This window comes from Mustela lutreola, chromosome 14, assembly GCF_030435805.1.
Source record: "Mustela lutreola isolate mMusLut2 chromosome 14, mMusLut2.pri, whole genome shotgun sequence".
NCBI classification, from domain to species: Eukaryota; Metazoa; Chordata; class Mammalia; order Carnivora; family Mustelidae; genus Mustela; species Mustela lutreola.
In genome coordinates this window covers 74,418,310-74,440,467 of record NC_081303.1, presented here as the reverse complement: position 1 = coordinate 74,440,467, position 22,158 = coordinate 74,418,310, and the positions used below count along the sequence as shown (strand labels likewise).

The 22,158-nt window shown below is 45.3% G+C and overlaps 1 protein-coding gene across 1 annotated transcript in view; it reads right to left on the bottom strand.

Annotated features, from left to right (window-relative positions):
• Positions 1–22,158, bottom strand: part of ASH1L (ASH1 like histone lysine methyltransferase) — a 168,684-nt gene that overhangs the window by 100,881 nt on the left and 45,645 nt on the right. The window contains exon 3 of the mRNA XM_059146914.1: positions 7,999–12,568. Within this exon, the coding sequence (XP_059002897.1) occupies positions 7,999–12,568 (4,570 nt within the window). The remainder of the gene's footprint in view (positions 1–7,998; positions 12,569–22,158) is intronic.

Genomic DNA, 22,158 nt, shown 5'->3' with positions numbered 1-22,158 from the left:
GCCTCTCTGATGTCTACGTAACGTAAACAAACACTGAACTGTCCTGAATCGGCTGTAGGGACCAGAAGAAGCCAGAAGCCCGGCCAGCGGAGAGACGGATTGCGACAAGCTCACACGTCCAGCGGGGGCTTAGAGCGCTCGTCTGCACGGGAGTTGCTACAGGACAGCACGTAAGTTCAAATAAGCTACCCACCACATCAACATCATCCATACACTAATCAGACCCGTCACCTTATTTATTTATTTTAATTTTTAAATTTCTTCTAAGACAGTGTCTCAATCTCTCCTTGGTTTGTCGGGCCCTTAATACTTTTCTGTTACTGTACTGGTCATGTACTTTGTACAACATCTCTTTCCTGGGCTTGTTTCAGTATTTTTAGGCTGGGTTTGTGTTTTTGAAGAGCTCTGGGGATGTGAGTTTCCGGAGAGAATACCACGTTGTATCGGACGGCAACGTCCCATGACGACGTATCACTGGTCCAGCTGAGCTCGCTCCCGGTTCGGGTGCTGTCTGCTCGGCCTCTCCATTATGGAGTTACTGTTTTACCCTCTCTGTACTCCGCTGTGCGGCCTTGAGTCACTGAGTTCAGTCTGTACTTAAGAAGTGGGAATGAAGCTCCAGCCCCTTGAAGAGGACCGTCTACATATACCATCTGGAATTCTCTGTAAGGAGGATTCCCCCCCCCCCCCCGATCCATTTCATCTAGCGCTCCTACCTTCTCCCCCAAGTAGCTCTACACCCAGCGTGGGGCTTGCACTCACAGCCCCAACATCAAGGGCTGCAAGCTCTCCCACCTGAGCCGGCCGGGCGCCCGGTACGTATGTATTTATACCAACATGGGCTAGTGGGTATTTACCATATTCTTGACATTATAATCTAATACTGTCATTACTAATTTTGTTACTGACACTGTTCCTGCTTTGGCCACTGGAAGCTGTTTCAGGATAATGTCCAGAAGGTAACTGGCAATTTTGTAATATATGGTATAATAAGCAGGTTTTTGGATATTTTAACAGGATACCAACTAATGGACAATGAATCTATCTCCAAATTATGTCTAGAAAAAATATGAGCTGAAGACTAAGGTCAACTTAAAATAACAAATTTTAGGGGCACCTGGATGGCTCAGCCGGCTGAGTGTCCCACTCTTGGTTTTGGTTCAGGTTTGATCTCAGAGTTGTCTCAGTGGGAAGCCTGTTTGGAATGCTCTCTCTCCCCAAAATACATAAATCTTTAAAAAAAATCTTAAAACTACAACGTTTAGTTACACTCTTTTCACATTAAGAACAATTACGTGACACTGGAAACGATCACCTCACTGACAAGATGCAAATATTTTCTTGACAGAATGTGCAATTACGAGTAAATGGTAAACCAGACAGAACTACTACGAAGTTTAAAGCTGTAAGATTATTTTTTTTTTAAAGATTTTTATTTATTTATTTGACAGACAGAGATCACAAGTAGGCAGAGAGGCAGGCGGGGGGGTGGGAAGCAGGCTCCCTGCTGAGCAGAGAGCCCGATGCGGGACTCGATCCCAGGATGCTTGAGATCATGACCTGAGCTGAAGGCAGAAGCTTTAACCCACTGAGCCACCCAGGCACCCATAAAGCTGTAAGAATTTTAACTGCGTGCACTTCCTCAGAAATCTAACATTCACCACCTTACAGAGCACTGAGATCACAAAGATAGCGCGGGACACCGAACTGTCTGCCCTCTGTCCTCAGGCGGCCTCTGCGGCACCCGACACAGACTGCAAACCCCTCGGATCCGGGCACGGTCCTTGGGGTGGTGGCGTCCCTTTCATGGCTTCCACAATCATGGCTCAAACAGGCTGACCTTCAGGCTGAGCTACGAACCTCCATATGCCACCGGCCAGCAGCGAACCCAAGCTTGCCCTGCCCCCTCCCAGGCCACAGGACGGTCCCACCAATCCCCGAGGACAGGGATCTTGCCGACTCTCTAAAATCTCCCCCATGCCTCACTTTTGTTTTTTTAGGTCTTTAAAAAGATTTTATTTATTTGTTTGACAAGGAAAGGGGGGGCGGACACAAGTGGGGCAGATGGATGGCGGCAGAGGGGAGAAGCAGGCTCTCCTCCGTGCAGGGAGCCCGACGCGGGGCTTGATCCCAGGACCCTGGGTCACGCCCTGAGCCCAGGGCAGATGCTTAATGACTGAGCCAGCCAGGCGCCCCTCCTCACCTCTTTGTAAAATCGACTTCTATGCCTTCTCCATCACAACCTTAGCTCAGGCCCCCATAATATTCTGCTGGACAATTCCCAAACTGACGCATCTGATCTGTCCAGTCTACCTACCAGAGTACTTTCCATGTAACTTCGGCAAAGCGTTCTTCTTCTTTAAAACCTTTAACTTCCAGGGTGCCTGTGTAGCTTGGTCAGATGAACGTCTGTTGGGCTCCCTGTTCAGCAGGGAGTCAGCCTCCCCTCTGCCTCTCCCCCTGCTCATGCTCTCAAATGAATAAATTAAAAATAAACAAACAAATAAATAAATAAATAAATAAAACCTTTAACTTCCCACTGCCCATACGGTAAACTCCGTTAAACTCCGTTAAACTCCTCGGTATCTTAGATAAACAGAGGTTTTAAGATCCGTCTCCTGCCTGTCTTTCCAGCCTCCCCTCCCGCGTCCCACAGCGGACTGCTTACACTTACCTAAGTGCACTAGCACTATCAGATCTCCGAGACCCTGAAAAGCCAAACAGGCAAGGCAAGTGTCCACCCTTTATTCTTTGCACACTAAACTCAACACACCTTTCTAGCTCTTCCTGAGTCCCTCTCTTCTCAGTCCCCAAAATATGCTGTGAATACCTCCATTTTAAGGAGTTATCAGGAATTGTTTTTTAAGATTTTAAGTAATCTGTACACCTAATATGGGGCTCGAACTCACAACCTGGAGATTAAAAGTCACAGGCTCAACTGACTGGGGTAGCCAGCTGCCTCTGGGGCTATCGATAATTATCTGTATACACGTCTATGTCCTCTGCTGAACTGTAAATTCCTGATGGCAGGAAATTACATTTTATTCATGCACTCCCTGCTCCTGGCAAACATCAGACACTAACTATGAATGGGCAGGGTAGGGGGCGGTGGTTGGAAACGCCCTGGTGGCTCAGTCAGTTAAGCATCTGTCCTGGGCTCAGGTCATGATCTCAGGGTCCTGGGATAGAGACCCACGCCAGGCTCTCCACTCAGCAGATAGCCTACTTCTCCCTCTGCCCCTCCCCCTCTTGTGGTCTCTCTCTCTCTCTCTCTCTCTCTCTCTTTCTCAAATAAAAACTAAAACTAAAACAAAAAATTAAGACACCTTTCTATCCACTTATCAAAAGAGTGATTGTGAAGGAGATAGAGAGGCTTCAAGATACAAGCTAACAGAAGAATTCAGACTTTTGATATAATAAAGAATGTATCTGTTCTTTTTCTCAGATTCCTGGCAAAGAGCTTCAAAACCCCTTGGAATTTCCTGAGCGACAGAAGTGTCTTTGTTACGCCAAAGAAGGGACTTTAGGTGGGCCCCAAGATCCCCTCACTGATGGGGCGGCTCACTAGAAAGACCAATCGCAGGAGTAAGGGACTGAGATTTTGGGCCAGCCCAATCTACAGTGAGTGTAGGGGGCGAGTGACGGGGTTCCATTATACAGCCAGTGATTTAATCAACCATGTGGATGCAGTTAAGCCCAACCAAAACTCTAGCCCCGCAGGCCCAGTGTTGCACCTTAATTGGTGAACCCGGTGCTGTGCCAGGAGGCTGACACACCCAGATGCCACAAAAAGAGGGCACAGTAGTGGACTGTCTCCTTCTCCACTCCAGACGTGGCCCCATGAATCTCAATTCCTGACCTGCATCCTTTATAACAAAACTGTAACCCTACATACAGTGGTTTCACTAAGTTCTGAGTCGTTCTACAAAGTATCAAAGCTAAGAGCCTGTGGGGACTCCAAATCCGTAGCAGGACAGACAAGAGTGTGGGTGGACAGGGGCATGGAGACTTGTCCCGCACAGTAGAGGGGCTGAGTCTGTGGAGGACTCCAGTTATGACAGAAAATTCGTGTCAGAACAGTGACTTCAGAGAGATCTTAATGGTTTTGTTATTTTTTAAAGGGGAGGAAGACAAGTTCTTATTCTTTTTTTATTTTTTTGACACAGATTGAAAGGGAGAGATCACAGGTAGACAGAGAGACAGACAGAGAGAGGGGGAAGCAGGCTCCCTGCTGAGCAGAGAGCCCAACGTGGGGCTCCATCCCAGGACCCTGAGATCATGACCTGAGCCGAAGGCAGAGGCTTAATCCACTGAGCCACCCAGGCGCCCCACAAGTTCTTCTTCTTAAAGTAGGCATGTTCCCGAATCAGATCACCTCGTCTCTCGCGGACCCTGACACCAGGCCGCATTTATCCTTCCAAGCCCACGTCCTGTAAGCGGTCTCTCGGGCGGCTCTAACGTTTACACAGACAACGCACTTGACCACCTCGACCGTCTTCTCGCTCACCTTCGGCGCATCCCCCACCTCTTATACGCTCCTTTTCACAACCCTTAGAGGCCGCAAACTAAAATGTTCCGTAGAGACCGATGCCCTGCTTGAACACATGACCCAGGCCAGGTGCAGCACACGACAGGAAACTGGGGACTGACGGCAGCTGAAGAATGCATATCCCAACCAAGGTGGTGGCGGGGCTGGGGGGACTGCTCCCGCCAAGGGACACACAGCCACGGATGTCATCCCGGAAATGTGGATTGACTGTTGACAGATGTTCTGACTTTTCTTCGGAAGAACAGCAGACTTCTGAACTCCTATATGAAATCTCCAGATTTTTACACTTAAGCAATAAATTTTTTAAAAACAGAAGAGATCACGAACGGTCGCAGATAAACCAGAGGCTGATGGCTGTCAGTTACTACCTTCAGAACTGCAGGTCCTCGGGGCTGCCCCAGGCCCCCTTCTCCTCTGCACGCCGTCCTGACAGGAACCGTCCATCACACGATGGCGGACACACAGACGGTTCATAAATGTGTCACCTGCTTTTGCTTCTACAGTACAGGGGACTGGCTCACATATGACCGTAAAGAGAACACCAGGATGATATGGAAACTGCGCGAGGCCACGCATGATTTTTCAAAGCACATGAATGTTCTGAAGCACCAAGTTCTCTCACCAAGGGAGAGAATACATTCACACAAATGAAACGGGGAAAACCATCCCATGTTCCTCTTCTCGGCTCCAACTGGCCAGAGCCTGGTCGACAAGTGCCTATCCTGTGGGTTCCCCGACCTCCGTGCAGAACCAGCTCTACATGGCGCCATTCATCTGCCCCACACAGTGTGGGGATCTGCCTGGGCGGCTTCAACCCTTCTAGAGTCCCTTCGATCAAGTTACCTTTTCCTTTTCCAAAAAGTGTTAAAGCCTATGCTTACCGGAGTATTTCTTTATTTATTAAACAACTTAACTTGTCTTCTTAACTGCTGCTGGCATTTTCTAGTACGATTTTTCTTGGTGCTCTGGTTACAGAGTCGCATACTTCTGGTGAATCTGCTCCCGGCTTTATCTTTTCCAGAAGCCCTTTTGTTTTCAGTGAATGATACTGACAGTTTCCCAAAAGCTCATAGTGGAATGCTCCGATCTCCAGCCAAAACCTCTTTATTGAGCTCCAGAACTAGATCTCCAACTGCCTGCTCAGTACCTCCACGTGAATGTTCTAAAGGCATCCCAAAGCTGACAGAGATTAAAAGAGCAAACTGCTCTCCTGAAATGTCCGCTTCCTCCGGCTGGCGCCAGACTCTCCAATTTTAGTATATGTGCTGCCGAAGCGAGCACAAGCGCCAGACTCTCCAATGTGCCAGCACCGGCTGGCCAGCACGCTCGCTTAAGTGCCACCGTTTCCTCCAGACGGACCCCCATGCCACCAACAAACTGGTCCCCCTGTAGCTATTTTTCCCCACTACAGTTCAGTGTTCACACATGAGCCAGAATGATCTTCTGAAAACACAAATCTAAAATCAACATCCCTCTGTCCCTTGCCTGGACCTAGCATAAGACCTCAACTCTCTGGACACGGTCTGCTGTCTTTACTCACAACTCTGGCACCGTGCTTTGTGTCCCTCCGGCCACAGGTGACCTGCCGCAGAGTCTAACTCCAAGCTCTTCGTCTAGGACTTCAAATGTGCTCTTTACTCAAACCCCAGCTTGGGAAGCCAGTGGCTTCTCGTCCTTCAACATTTTGTCCTGAAGCCATAACTAGTAACTTTATCTAATTACGTGTCCCCCTCCCCTAATGATCCGTGCCCACACTGCTATAGGAACTTGACGGCGTGTTCCCATCATGCCTTCATCCGGGTGCCGGCTGCGCTCCTGGGGGTCCTCCCTCGCTAGGGCAAAGCGCTCATGAGGCCGCCGTCCTGTCTTTACTAGATGCCAGTGACTAGAGGAACACCACAGGCCTCAGCCTTTAGTAAACAAGGGAAGGAGTGGGTGAGTGAGTGAAGGCTGAAGTGCAGCGGCATCTCCCTGCCGGCCGCCGCTCCTCCCCCGGGGAACGAACAGCCTGGAGTCACTTTCTCAGGGGTGGTTTGCAGGGTTAGGCCCTGGTTCCAAACGCTCATGGACCCTGTTCTTTTTCTTTCTTTCCTTTTTAATACCCCCTTATCAATTTTTAATGACATTTAATGTGTAAATGTTTTTATCACCCCCCCCCCCCCATCGTAAGGTGCATGAAAACGATGCACTCGCCTGCCTGCTCCCTACGGTGTCGGTCGGGCTGCAAAGGAGAAAGCCTGGCAGACAGACACCAGTAACGGCTGCTGATTAATTACTTATCAAGTATTTGCTGAATGAATCTAATTATAAGTTTAGGAATTTTTTTTCTTTATTACATTGTTAAAAACTAAAGAATGCTCAAGTGTCTCAACCAAAATGGCTTTCAGTTCTCAAAAGTTCATGAATAATGAACATCAGGAGCAAAAACTTCTGAGGGTTTGTCGTTTCCTCTCACGCAGGAGCTTTCCGCCTCTAGGGGACGAACACCACCAACTAACATGTGTGCACTTCCTATGGGCAAACCCCTTCCCTGCACACTGTGATCTCATTACTTGGCCTGATTGCCTTATTACCATTTCACAGGAACGGATCCAGAGGCTTAGAGAATTTAGAAAATCTGATGAAATGTATGGATTTTCTCCAGAGAAGCACACACAAGCTACATACACTCATTTTATTGATAACGAGAGAGGCTCTACGGACTCCCTAGGGTTAAGTTACAAGCCCCCAAGGCTGAGATCTCTGATAAAGAACTTCTGATCACAGATGCCTTCTGCAGGGTCAGGCAATGTTTCCTGCATCTCACTTTCTATCTTTGTTTCAATTTTTTTTTTCAATTCTTCAGACACTTTGCAGATGTTACAAATGTATTTATTATCTAGATTTGCTTCATGTCATTTTTGTATGCAACTGAAGCAGCTTTTATGAAGATGCCTAGAGAGAACTCTGCAGAATGATGTCCCTCTGAACACTGTCACCTTTTGTGAAGCTGGTGATTCTGAATGCCTAGATTTTTGTTATGAGGCACATAGGGTCACCAACTTTCCTTCCTATAACATAACATCACTTGTGATGATTAGATTAGCATGTGTCTTGAAAGTCCTGCACAGCTCCTAACAGATATCTATGAGCCATTTTTCACTGAAGAAACTGTGTGTAATGGTCTTTCTGCATAAGAAAGAATCATTTTTCCTGGTTTCCAAAAGCTGAGCGTTACTTGTTTTTATAATGGTATCTCTTCTCAAAATTCTTGCAAAGACATACCTTACCTTATTTCTCACATCTACTGAAAATGAGAACTTTGAAGACAACATTTCACATTTATCTATAGAAACACAAACCAAAAACCAGGAGCTCTATTAAAGGTCCACATACATGTATCAGGCAACCTGTAGGCAGAATGTCCTTCTTTTCCCATACAAATGACAAGGAAACAATAACCCGCTTACCTGTCATGGTCTGCACTACCCTTTCGCCAGAAGGCAGTGGCTCCTTCCTGTGAGGCCGAGCTAGCGAAGTGTCCTGTGCGGAAAACAGTCCAGGGCTGTCCGTTACTTTCTTCCGGCCACTGGAGTTAGGGTTCGAAACTCTGCAGCTGCCTTGCACTATTGCACTTGTGAAAAGGTTCGTATGTTCATCACTGCTGGCCGGATCAGAGTTGGGAGTGAATCCTCCAAGGGATAAACTTGGAGAACTTTCTGAACAGTCAATCTGTAAAGGCGTCTGGAGTCCCAGGGCCAGTGGGCTAGACTCTGAAGGCTCCCGGTGGACCCACTGCTCTTCTCTATTTATTAAGCTTTTGGAAGGAGAGAGATGGGGGCAGGACATATGACATCGGTGCTTCTCCTTGTGTTTGTATCGCTCTCCAACAGTTTCCTTTCCAAATCGATAGCGCTTCAAAGACTCCAAAACAGACCTGGAAGAGCCCGCGTCCATGGAAACCTGGGGCTGCTCGGAAGAGCGGTGTTCCCTGTGCTTGTGACGGTGCCTGTGCTTGTGCTCGACCATCCACCCGTAGGCCATCTCGGGAGGGACGCTGGGGTAGGTGCTCATGGAAAGGAGGGGCGTCCTGCTGGTTGTGAGGAAGGCCTCCTGTCGAAGCAGCTTGTGTTTCTTCTTATGGTATTTGGTGGGATTGAGCAGTAGGTGGCCGGCATGCATGTAGGAAGGGGGCGGCAGGGGGGGCGTGAAAGAAGGAGAAGGAGGAGGGGGATAGAGCGCGGGCGGGTACCTTCCGTAGTAGCCCAGGCCCAGGGGCGTGGCCGCCAGGGGCGAGGGAGAATAGGGCATGCCGTAGGAGGGGTAGAAGCCGGTACTGGAAAGAGGAAAGCTAAGGCTGTGCATGAAGGGCATCTCGGCCATCGCCTCCCTCATCTTGGGAGGCCTCCCTCTCTTCTTTTTCAGATCAGGCTTCCGAATGTAGTGCAAAGGGTCTAAGGGGAAGGAGGGGTGCGCATAGAAACTGTTAAAATTGATTCGAAAAATAGTGGGCAGCAGGTCTCGCGGGATGAAGTGGTGACTTCGGTGGGTGATTCGAATCTCGCTCAGACGACTTATCAGCTCCTCCAGGTCCGCGATGAAGTCTGGGTCCTGTCTGCTTCGGAGCTGGGGGTATTTCTTTTTCCGTTTTCGCTTCTGCCTTTTCATCTTGTCGTAGCTGAGGTAATCGTGGTTCCTGCGCTTGCACTTATGCTTGTGTTTTTCTTTCAGGCCGCTCAGGACTGTGGAGGTTTCAGGGGGAATCAGAGACACGTGTTCAAAAGAATGCCTCCTCTTCTTCTGCCCACAGAACTTCTCTGCTCTGTCTGACGTGCTGTTATTATCTGTCCCGATGCCACTGTCGCTGGGGATGGTCTCATCGCTATGAGACTCGCTGATGGGAGAAGGAGTTGCTTCCTTCAGGGAGGTGAGCTCACTCAAGTGCGAGGGAGAATTGGGCAACAGAGTCGGGGGAGAGAGTCGCCTCCTCCCCTTGGCGGCCTTCTTCATGGCCAGAGTCTGAATCATGCTGCCCCGGCTGGAGTGTAAATGCAAGTAGGGCGCCGAGCTGGGCTCCACGAAGCCCGCGTCGCTGCTCACGGGGCTCTGGCCGCCGCTGGTCCCGGAAGACTGAGAGCAGACGGGCGACGGCAGGATCTCAGAACCGCTGGCGGGCGACGGCAGCAGAGGGGGGAGTATCTGTCCCAGCGTGGAACCGGCCGCCTGCTGCGCGGTTTGCTCAAGGACCGCGAGGCTGCTGGGGCTGCCGGAAAGGATGCCATTTAAGACAGTTTTGGGTTTCCGACCCCTTCTCTTCCCTATGTAAATGGTTCCTTTCTTGCTGACATTTATCTGCTGCCCCAACTTAGAGCCGAAGGTGGCGGCGAGACTCGACACTGTGTTATGGAGCTTGGATTGCACTTTCCCCTTATTACTGGATTCTACGGAGCTTGAAAGGATCTGATTTAACAGTTTCTTCCTCTTCAAAGTCTTCATTTTATTTATTTTGCGGATAATTGTTTTCATTAACTGTCCATTGTTTCTCTTGGTAATTTTTTTATCTGGCTCCATCTCAAGGTCACTCATGCTGCAGACGGCGGGCCTGTGACTGTCATCCAGATCGTCTGGGTCCTGAAGCTGGTCCTCACTCTCAAAGAAGTCACTGCCACTTCGATGGTTGTCACTTTCCGACTCCAGCTTGCTGGGACTCTCAGTGGCAACGAACGGGGCCACGGAGAGAACAGGAGGCTTCATCTTGACCGGTGACCTCATCTGCCTCTTAGGTCGGCCTCGTTTTTTCGGAAAAGGAGACACAGAAAGACTTTGTTTGAAGGAAGGAATTTCAATTTCGGGCTGCAAAATTGGGGGTTCCTGTTCTTCCTTAGACTGCAGAGAGAGAACTTTGGAGGCAGGGATTTTCAAAGTCCTCTTAGGAGGGCCTTCCAGCTGCGGCATCTCCTTCACTTTAGGTCGTCCTCTTTTGGGCTTATAGATACCGGACAGGAGGTCACTAGAGACGCACATGCTGGAGGGCAGCTTGTGAGCAGCGAAAGCCTTGGGCGATGTCTTTTCACTCTCAGCTAGGAGAGCGAGAGATGGCGCTGCGGACTTGCTCAACTTTGGCAACCGACGTTTGAGGAAGTCATGGTCGACAAATGAAGACGGGCCGATGTTCTTCATGAACTTGGCCGGCTCGGCATTACCGCCGGATAGTGAACTGCATGAAACGTTTTTGAAAAGCTCTGATCTTTCTAATTCTAGCCCTTTTGGAGACCGGCATGTGCTTCTTGCCACCACTTTAGTCCACCGAGGTTTTCTCCCTTTCCTTTTCTTTAGCGGTTTGGACTGCAAGCTGGAGCTCAGGCTTTCGGCAGCCTGGCAGTGCCTGTCAGACGCGCTCACCGCCCCGAGCTTCAGAAAGGGCTTGTTACTAAACAGACTAGTGAAGTTAACAACGGAGGGCGTGATGGCGTGAATACTGGACTCCGAAGTCAAAGGTGGCTTTTTTCCCAGGGAAGAGCTTATTCTTGGAATATCTATGTGTGTGGCTTTTGAATCAGCTAGCTCTTTATCGATTCCTTTACATTCCATGTTCACGCTGTGACCCACAGACCTGTGCCCGACGTTCAGGTGGGCACTTTCTGTAGGAAACTGCTTCTTGCCAGCAGATCCGGAAATGTCCTCCAGCAATTCCGTGGGAGGACTTAGAAGTAACGGATGAGGGGCCAACTGTGAAGACGTTTCAGGGGGACTTCTGGTTAAGGGGTTAACCGATGAAGTAGGTGACGGGGAAGGGAGGCTGCCCTCCCCCGCCGCGCTGAAAGGGGACTTTGCTGTGGACACGTCAGAAGCAGCTCCCGCCTGGAAGTCTGGAGAAGTGCAGTACACGGGAGCTTGCTTTTCGTGCTTCGAGGTTTCGTATGGCCCCCGGTCACTGGCTGAGAAACTGTCCTGCTGAATGCATGTTCCCTCACTAAACATTTCCTTCTCCAAATTAATGATTTCTTTTCGAACTGAGAACTTCTCCAATATGCTTTCTTTACTCTGCCGTATAACATTCTTCTCAAAAGTTTTGCTGGTGGTACCATCTTTCAGGGATTCCGGAATTCCCTGGCTTTCGTGACTACTGACGTTTGTACTACAAGAAGCCTTAAGTGGTTCCTGAGTGGGGAGCAGTGCTTCGGCCTTAAGGTTTATGGCGTCCTGACTGACCAGTCCCGCCACAGAACAAGTCACCAGTTTCCTTCCCACGTCCTTAGTCACCAATCCCATTGCGGAACTGGCTACGATCTTCTTTGCACAGTCCTTGGCCACCAGGCCGACGGTGGAACTTAACTTCTTGCCCAAGTCTTTATTAACCAGTCCGACCACAGTGCCGAGTCCTAATTTCTTTCCAGATTCCTTATTCACTAAACCTGGAACAATACCAATCCCTAGCTTCTTTCCTGAATCCTTGCTCAGCAGCCCTACTGTAGCGACAGTCCCTGGCTTCCGGCCCAGGTCTTTATTAATGAACACGGCCGCACTGCCAGCCCCGAGTCTTCTCACGGAGTCCTTGTTGACCAATCCTACCGCTGCGTTCAACACCGGCTTTTTCCCAGGATCTTTAGTTACCAATCCAACTGCTGTGCTGATAGCTGGTTTTTTTATTAAGTCCTTATGTATTATTCCCGCTACAGAGCCAACGCCTGCTTTCCTGATCAAATCCTTGCTAACCAAGCCCGCAGCAGTGCCAGTTCCTAACTTCTTCGGTTTAGTCTTGGAAGACTTAGAGGGAGGACAAGTTGCAATGAGCTGTGCCAACTTCTCTGTTACACTCGTTCCTCCATTAAGTAATGCTCTGTCCTTTAAATCAGGATCCCGGCTACCAACAAGAGTCGAGGATGCCGCGTTAATGTAATCTGTCATTTCTGAGTGCACCGGAGAAAGCTTCTTGGACAGAGGACTGTGTGCTCCCTGTGAATGAAGACGCACGCTCTCTTCAGACTGGCATTCAATGGCTGCGACATCACCTGTTTTCTTGTACAACTTGGAAGGGTCCTAAAATTTGAACAAGAAAAAGGTTTCAGAGAGAATAAACCTATCACTTCAGGTCAGCATTACAAGTGAACAAACCGACTGATCACATATCAGATCAAAGGTAGGCAATTGCGCTATTTGAAAAAAGCCTGGCGGGTGTTACACTGTGCCACAGGAAGAGAGTTCCTCTGCTGCTGTCAGAGGCCAGCAAAGTGTTCTATCTTTGCTGAATTCCAACCTTCCATACAAACCTATATATATTACTCAGCATTTAGAGAAACCCCTATTATTTTCTGACATTGTTCTAAAAAGGCAGATTACCAGTCTACTCTTACTTTTCTTTAAACTGAGTAAACAGACATTAGCCTACAAATGCACTGTTTTTGAAAAGAGAAGTACTGTTGGTCACAATATCCCATGCTCCTTTTGTTAAAATAATTGCTCACAGCCTACCTCCTTCATCGTCTTCCAAGTTCCCTAACTAGTGCCGTATGACCACCCCCCCCCCCCCACTGCCATTCCTTCAGCTCACGCTCGCTCACGGTCCTGAATGGTCACTCCAGGTCCCTCTTCAGTGAAAGGAGTAAAAAGGACAATGAAATACATTCGTACTTTCTTTTTTTTTTTTCTAAGATTTTATTTATTGGACAGAGATCACAAGTAGGCAGAGAGGCAGGCAGAGAGAGAGGGGGAAGCAGGCTCCCCATTGAGCAGAGAGCCGGATGCGGGGCTCGATCCCAGGACCCTGGGATCATGATGGGAGCTGAAGGCAGAGGCTTTAACCCACTGAGCCACCCAGGCACCCCACATTTGTACTTTCTTTAGAATATAGTTTTATATGACATTTTAGGGCTAGAAATAACTTTAAGTCATTAAAATAAATTGCTATCCAGTTCATGAATCCTCACCGTATACTTTAGAGGCAAATTCATGACTTCACACACCCATCTGTTTTACTTTTGGATAACAATTAAAGAATTGTCTCCTGGGGCGCCTGGGTGGCTCAGCTGGCTAAGGGTCTGCCTTCCGCTGGAGCCATGACCTGGGACTGAACCCTGCATCAGGCTCCTCGTTCAGGGGGAGCCAGCTTCTCCCTCTCCCTCTGCCTACTGCTTCCTCTACTCATGCTCTCCCCTTCTCTTGCTCTGTCAAATAAATACATTAAATCTTAAAAAAAAAAGTTATCTTCTTTCCAATTCCTCTTTTTTCCTTCAGAATAGGTTTTTTTTTTAAACAACTGAAGTATGATTGACAGAACGAGTTCTTTTTAGCCATGAAAGAGCAAATAAAGACTTGAGCAAATGGAGAAACATACTGCGTTCATGAAAAGACAACATAGATGACAATTTGTCCCTCAACAAATTTATAAATTTAATACTATCCCAATAAGAATAATACCAAGATTTCTTTCAGGAATAAGAAAAATGATCACATTGGTTGGAAAAATAGGCAAGCAGGAATAGCAAGATCTAAAAAGAAGCCAAGCGAGGGCGCCCGAGAGGCTGAGCTGGCTCAGTGTCTGCCCTTCGATACCGGCTCAGATTGTGACTTCAGAGCGGTACAGAGCCCAGCATCCGTGTAGCCTACTCAAGACGCTCTCTCCCCCTGCCCCCCCAACCCAAACATGAAAAGAAGAAAAGCAAGGGGATAACTATACCAAATATTAAAGTATTTTTTTTAAAGATTTTATTTATTTGACAGAGAGAGAGATCACAAGTAGGCAGAGAGGCAGGCAGAGAGAGAGGAGGAAGCAGGCTCCCCGTTGAGCAGAGAGCCCGATGCGGGGCTCCATCCCAGGACCCTGAGATCATGACCTATGCTGACGGCACAGGCTTAACCCACTGAGCCCCCCAGGCGCCCCTGTTAAAGTACTTTTTAAAGCTTCTATCATGAAACCAGTATGGCACTGACACATGAAAAGACAGAAGACCCAGTGGAACAGGGCAGAGCAACAAAACACAAATTCAAGTACCCAGACACGAACTCTATGTAACATGGTATGACTCCTATAGCAGGGAGATTGGTAAGAACTGGGAAACTACAACCTACATTAACTAGATCTCTGGAATCCCACTGTGGGATTATTGTTCCAAGACACACAGGCAGAAATATAATGGATACAGAAAGTAATAAAATGTACACTATGTTTTAAGATTTTATCTTAAAAATGTGGTTTGTGAAAAATGTTTTTTTGTTTAAAGTTAGTTAGTTAGTTTATTTACTTATGCTATCTCTATATCCTATGTGGGGCTTGAACTCACAACCCTGAGACCAAGAGTCACATGCTCCCTCTGAATGAGCCAGACAGGTGCCCCGACCACTCTTTTAATAGCAAATCCCTAAAATGATTATCTACAGGCTAGTGGCTGAATAAACCAAAGTGTATCTGCAGAACGGAGCACGATGGAACACAGTGCTGTGATTCCCTTCAAGAATATATTGTTAAACAAGAAAAGCAGGATAGAGGAGTCCGAACATATGCCTGATTATATTAAACATGGGAGAAAAAGAGCAAAGATGAATGAAAATGGTGATGTATGAGGGAGCAAAGAAACCTAGAAGTTAGAGCTCTCTGCATTTGCTTATAGTAATTAGTTTTAAATATTTAAGAAACAAAATTATATCATATAGAAAAATATTCCAAATCTCTAAATATTAAAAACAACGTAAACAAATACATCTACCAAATTAACCACATAGCTACATGGAAGGCAATTATTTTGAATTACCTTTTAAAATATTTATGTATTTATTTTAGAGACAAGAGAAAGAGTGTACAAGCATGAGTAGAGGGAAGGGCAGCGGGACAGAGAGACAAGTAGACTTTTCACTAACTAAGCTCAGAGCCCCACACGAGGTTCAATCCCACAACCCTGAGATTATAAAAGCACTTCGTTACAGTAGATTTCAAATTAAAAAGTAGAGTGGTTGGGACGCCTGGGTGGCTCAGTTGGTTGGACGACTGCCTTTGGCTCAGGTCATGATCCTGGAGTCCCGGGATCGAGTCCCGCATCGGGCTCCCGGCTCCATGGGGAGTCTGCTTCTCTCTCTGACCTTCTCCTCGCTCATGCTCGCTCTCACTGTCTCTCTCTCAAGTAAATAAATAAAATCTTTAAAAAAAAAAAAAAAAAGAAAAGAAAAAAGAAAAGTAGAGTGGCTAGTACAAGTGAAGAGATACACGTCCAGCACCGGGATCACCTTGTACATTTCCGATCTGGTACTTGGAAACACTCTGTTCCACAAGGAACTCTGGTTCATTTTAATGGGAAATAGCACAAAGAGACCACAGTCTTGAGTGTTAGAGGTGTTCACTGCTACTGGAATTTCACTGTTTATAGGCCATTTGAACAAAATAGGGGTCTTCCTAAGAGTAAAGTAAGATCTGCTTTTCTGTAACTTGCATTCACTGATCTGAGTCTTTCCTTCCCAAACTATATACAGTAAGTCTAACTGCTCTAGTTCCCAAAGCTTTTCACCCATCTGATCTCAGTCAGCATATTCAACCTGCCCCTGAGCAGTCTCACATCTCTTCTGGCCATTTCCTGAAGGCTGAGTTTGTTTCTCAATACTCTTTACATTGTGGAAACTACGGCAGAACATACCACCGCCAACAGCTGATAAAATCAGAATTAAGGGAATGTAATCACTGGTTTTGGATTAGACTCCTAGTTTTGCTCAAGAGGAAACAGACTTCTTTGACAGTCTCCTGTACAACTTATGTTAAACTTGTAATTAAAGAAGCCTCTTACATTTTTCCCCCATTCTATTAAGAATCAATATACTCATTCTGTACTTTCACAGTTACTTTTCAAAACTTAAAAATAAAGAGGTTTCATTATTCTTAGTATTTTAAAATACATTTGTATCTGAAAACTGCAGCATTTCCAATTTTATAACTGACCTAAATCTGTCTTGTATAAACTATGTGCAATAACATGGATAAGCTTATTAACAGTAGTGAAGGAAGGAAGCCACTATGTACTATACAGTCCCACTCAAATCAGGTTCACAAACAGCATCACTAGTTACACTATTACAAGTCAGGAAAACGGTCTCCCCCAGTATGAGGTAGTAAGGTATGTCCTAGGAGTAAAAGAGAAGGAGCATGAGGAGGGCTTAATGGGTGCTGGCAGTTACTCTCTTTTAACCTGAATAATGGCTAAATGGGGTGTCTGGGTTTGTGAAGATTCACTGAGCTGTCACACTTATGAATTAAATGTAGTTATACTTCAATAAATTTTTTTAAAAGATTTTATTTATTCACTTCACAGAGAGAGATCACAAGGAGGCAGAGAGGCAGGCAGAGAGAGGGGAAAGCAGGCTCCCTGCTGAGCAGAGAGCCCGATGCGGGGCTCAATCCCAGGACCCTGGGATCATGACCTGAGCTGAAGGCAGAGGCTTAACCCACTGAGCCACCCAGGTGCCCCACTTACAAGTTTTTTTTTTTTGTTTGTTTGTTTTTTTTAATTCTGCCTAAAAATAGAGATATATACAGCTCCCATAAGCTGCTGTAGGACTGGAATTGAAGCTGGATTTTCATCTCTGTCCAAAATATATATATGTATTTACATATATAAGATCTATGTATATCTAAAATATCTATATATATCTACCCATATATAAATGTATGTGTGTGTGTGTATATATATCCAATTAACGAAGATCAGCCTAAGGCAGGATGCCACAGTAAATGGTCAATGATTACAGAGAAGAATAAATTCAGGGCAAACAAACTAAAAGAATTTGCCATCACCAAAACCCCTACAAGAAATACTGAAAGGAATACTTTAAGTAAAGAGAGAGTCCAAAAGCAAAACAGACCAGCAAGAAACAGAGACAATATACAGAAAAAGTCACCTTACAGGCAATACATTGGCACTAAATTAATATCTTCCAATAGTTACCCTGAATGTAAATGGGTTAAATGTCCCAATCAAAAGAGACAGGGTATCAGACTGGATTTAAAAAAAGCAAGACTCATCGATAATGCTGTCCGCAAGAGACTCATTTCATACCTAAAGACAACTCCAGATTTAAACTGAAGGGGTGGAAAATCATTTACCATGCTAATGGACATGCAAAAGAAAGGTGGGGTGCCAATCCTTGTATCAGATAAATTGGATTTTAAACCAAAGACTCAATAAGAGATGAGGAAGGACACTCTATCATACTTAAAGGGTCTGTCCAACAAGAAGACCTAACAATAGTAAATATTTATGCTCCTAACATAGGAATAGCCAATTATATAAGCCAATTAATAACAAAATCAAAGAAACACATGCACAATAATAGCATGGGACGGAACACCCCCTCACTGAAATGAACCAATCATCTTTTTTTCTTTTTTAAGATTTTATTTAGTTATCTGAGAGAGAGAGAGAGAAAGCATGAGCAGGGGAAGGGGTAGAGGGAGAAGCAGACTCCTTGCTGAGCAGGGAGCCCAATATGGGCCTCGATCCCGGGACTCTGGGATCATGATCTGAACTGAAGGTAGATGCTTCACTGACTGAGCCACCCAGGCACCCCTGGACCGATCATCTAAGGAAAAAAATTAACAAGGAAATAAGGGCATTAAATGACACACTGGACTAGATGGACATCACTGATATATTCAGAACATTCCACCCAAGCAAGAGAATACACATTCTTCTCTGGTGCACATGGAACATTCTCCAGAATAGATCACATCCTGGGCACAAATCAGGTCTCAACCGGTACCAAAAGACTGGAATCATTCCCTGAATATCTTCAAACCACAAAGCTCTGTAGCTAGAACTCGATCACTAGAGGAAAGTTGGAAAAGAATTCAAATACATGAAGGCTAAAAAGCATCCTACTAAAGAATGAATGGGTCAACCAGGAAATTAAAGAAGAATTTAAAAATTCATGGAAACAAATGAAAATGAAAACACAACTGTTCAAAATCCCTGGGATGCAGCAAAGGTGGTCCTAGGAGGGAAGGATATAGGAATACAAGTCTTTCTCAAGAAACAAGAAAGATCTCAAATACAGAACCTAACCATACACCCAAAGGAGCTGGAGAAAGAATAGCAAATAAAGCCTAAACCCAGCAGAAGAGAAATAATAAGGATCAGAGCAGAAATAAATGAAATAAAAACCAAAAGAACAACAGAACAGATCAACAAAACTAGGAGATGGTTCTTTGAAAGAATTAATAAGATGATAAACCCCTGGCCAGACTTATCAAAAGGAAAAGAGAAAGGACCCAAATAAATAAAATCATGAATGAAAAAGGGCAGATCACATCCACCACTGAAAAAATGCAAACAATTATAAGAAAGAATTATGAGCAAAAAAAAAAAAGGATTATGAGCAACTATATGTCAACAAATAAGACAATCTGGAAGAAATGGATGCGGTTCTGAGACGTATAAACTATCCAAACTGTACCAGGAAGAAATAGAAATCGTGAGCAGACCCATAACCAGCAAGGAAATTGAAGCCGTCATCAAAAATCTCCCAACAGGGGCGCCTGGGTGGCTCAGTGGGTTGGGCCGCTGCCTTCGGCTCGGGTCATGATCTCAGGGTCTTGGGATCGAGCCCCGTATCGGGCTCTCTGCTCAGCGGGGAGCCTGCTTCCTCCTCTCTCTCTGCCTGCCTCTCTGCCTGCTTGTCATCTCTCTCTGTCAAATCAATAAATTAAAAAATCTTAAAAAACAAAAAACAAAAACAAAAACAAAAACTCCCAACAAACAAGAGCCCAGGGACAGACGGCTTTCCCGGGGAATTCTACCAAACACTTAAGGAAGAATTAATACCTATTCTTCTGAAACTGTTCCAAAAAATAGAAATGGAAGAAAAACTCCCAAACTCATTTTATGAGGCAAGCATTATCCTGATCCCCAAAGTAGACAAAGACCCCATCAAAAAGGAGAATTACAGACCAATATCCCCGATGAACATGGATGCAAAAACTCACCAAAATCTAGCCAATAGGATCCAAAAATACATTAAAAGGATTATTCACCACGAATAAGGGGTAGATTTACTCCTGGGCTGCAAGGTTGGTTCAACACTTGCAAATCAATTAATGTGATACAATACACTAATAAAAGAAAGAACAAGAACCATATGATCCTCTCAAAAGATGCTGAAAAAGCATTTGACAAAGTACAGCATCCTTTCTTGATCAAAAAACTCTTCAGAGTGTAGGAACAGAGGATACATACCTCAATATCATCAAAGCCATCTATGAAAAACCCACAGCAAATATCATTCTCAATGGGGAACAACTGAGAGCTTTCCCCCTAAGGTCAGGAGCACAGCAGGGATGTCCATTATCACCACTGCTGTTCAACATAGTACTAGAAGTCCTAGCCTCAGCAATCAGAAAACAAAAAGAAATAAAAGACATCAGAATTGGGAGAGAAGAAGTCAAACTTTCACTCTTTGCAGATGATTTAACACTTTATGTGGAAAACCCAAAAGACTCCAGGCCAAAACTGCTAGAACAGGAATTCAGGATATAAAATCAATGCTCAGAAATCAGTTTCATTTCTATACACCAACAACAAGACAGAATAAAGAGAAATTAAGGAGTCAATTCCACTTAAAATTGCAACCAAAACCAAAAGATACCTAGGAATAAATCTAACCAAAGAGGCAAATATATAAAGTATATTTATATATAAATATATAAAGAAAACTATAAAGTACCTTTGAAAGAAATTGAGGAAGACATAAAGAAATGGAAAAACATTTCATGCTCACAGATTGCAGGAATAAATATTGCTAAGATGTCTATGCTACCTAAAGCAACCTACACATTTAATGCAATTCCTATCAAAATACCATCAATGTTTTTCACAGAAATGGAACAAATAATCCCAGAATTTGTATGGAACCAGTAAAGACCCCGAACAGCCAGAGGAATGTTGAAAAAGAAAAGCAAAGCTGGTGGCATCACAATTCAATAGACTTCGAGCTCTATTACAAAGCTGTAATTATGAACACAGTATGGTACTAAAAACAGACACATAGATCAATGAAACAGAACAGAGCACTCAGAAATGGACCCTCAACTCTATGGTCGGCTAATCTTTGACAAAGCAGGAAAGACTATCCAATGGAAAAAAAAGACAGTCTCTTTGAAAATTGGACAGCCACATGCAGAAGAATGAAACTGGAGCATTTCCTTACACCACATACAAACACAGACTCAAAATGATGAAAGACCTCAATGTGAGACAGGAATCCATCAAAATCCGTGAGAACACAGGCAGCAACCTCTTTGACCTCAGCCTCAATAACCTCTTCGACCTCAGCCACAGCCACCTTCTTAGACACACCACCAAAGGCAAGGGAAGCAAGGGGAAGAATGAACTATTGGAACTTGATCAACATACGAAGATTCTGCACAGCAAAGGAAACAGTCAATAAAACCAAAAGACAACTGGCAGAATGGGAGAAGCAATGACATACCAGATAAAGTGCTAGTATCCAAAATCTAAAGAGAACTTACCAAATTTAACACCCAAGAAACAAAATAATCCAATCATGAAATGGGCAGAAGACATGAACAGACATTTCCGCAAAGACATCCAAATGGCCAACAGACACATGAAAAAGCGCTCCACATCCCTTGACATTAGGTAAATACAAATCAAAACTGTAATGAGATACCACCTCACATCAGTCAGAATAGCTAAAATTAGTAAGTCGGGAAATGACAAATGTTGGCGAGGATGCGGAGAAAGGGGAACCCTCCTACACTGATGCTGGGAATGCAAACTGGTGCAGCCACTCTGGAAAACAGGACAGAGGTTCCTCAAAAAGTTAAAAATAGAGCCACCATACAACCCAGCAACTGCAGTACTGGGCATTTACCCTAAAGATACAAATGTAGAGATCTGAAGGGGCACCCGCACCCCCCAATGTTTATAGCAGCAATGTCTACAATAGCCAAACTACGGAAAGAGTCCAGACGTCCACTGACAGATGAATGGATAATGAAGATGTGATATACATATATGTAATATTCCATTATATAGATAATGGAATATTATGCAGCCACAAAAAAAAAGGAAAAGAAATCTTGCCATTTGCAATGACGTGGATGGAACTAGATGGTATTCTGCTAAGTGAAAAAGTCAATCAGAGAAAGACAATTATCATATGATCTCCCTGATTTGAGGAATCTGAGAAACAAGGCAGAGGATCACAGGGGCAGGGAGGGAAAAACGAAACAAGAGAAACCAGAGAGGGAGACAAACCATAAGAGGCTCCGAATCTCAGGAAATAAACTGAGGGTTGCTGGAGTGGTGGCGCTGGGAGGGATGCAGTGGCTGGGTGGTGGAAACTGGGGAAGGTACGTGCTATGGTCAGTGCTGTGTATTGTATAAGACTGATGAATCACAGACCTGTACCCCTGAAACAAACATTATATGCTAAAAAAAAAAAAAAAAAAAAGCTGTATAAACTTTAAAAAAAGGAAGAAAAACAACAAAGACATACATAGATAATTCGGTTTTTCTTCCAAATCATGATATAATATTAGATTAACTGAGACGTCGAGGCGCTGCCAGCCCACGGTCCCCGCCAGTAGGCGACTGACGGGCTCAAACCCAGTCTCACTCCGGTCAGAGCTCTCA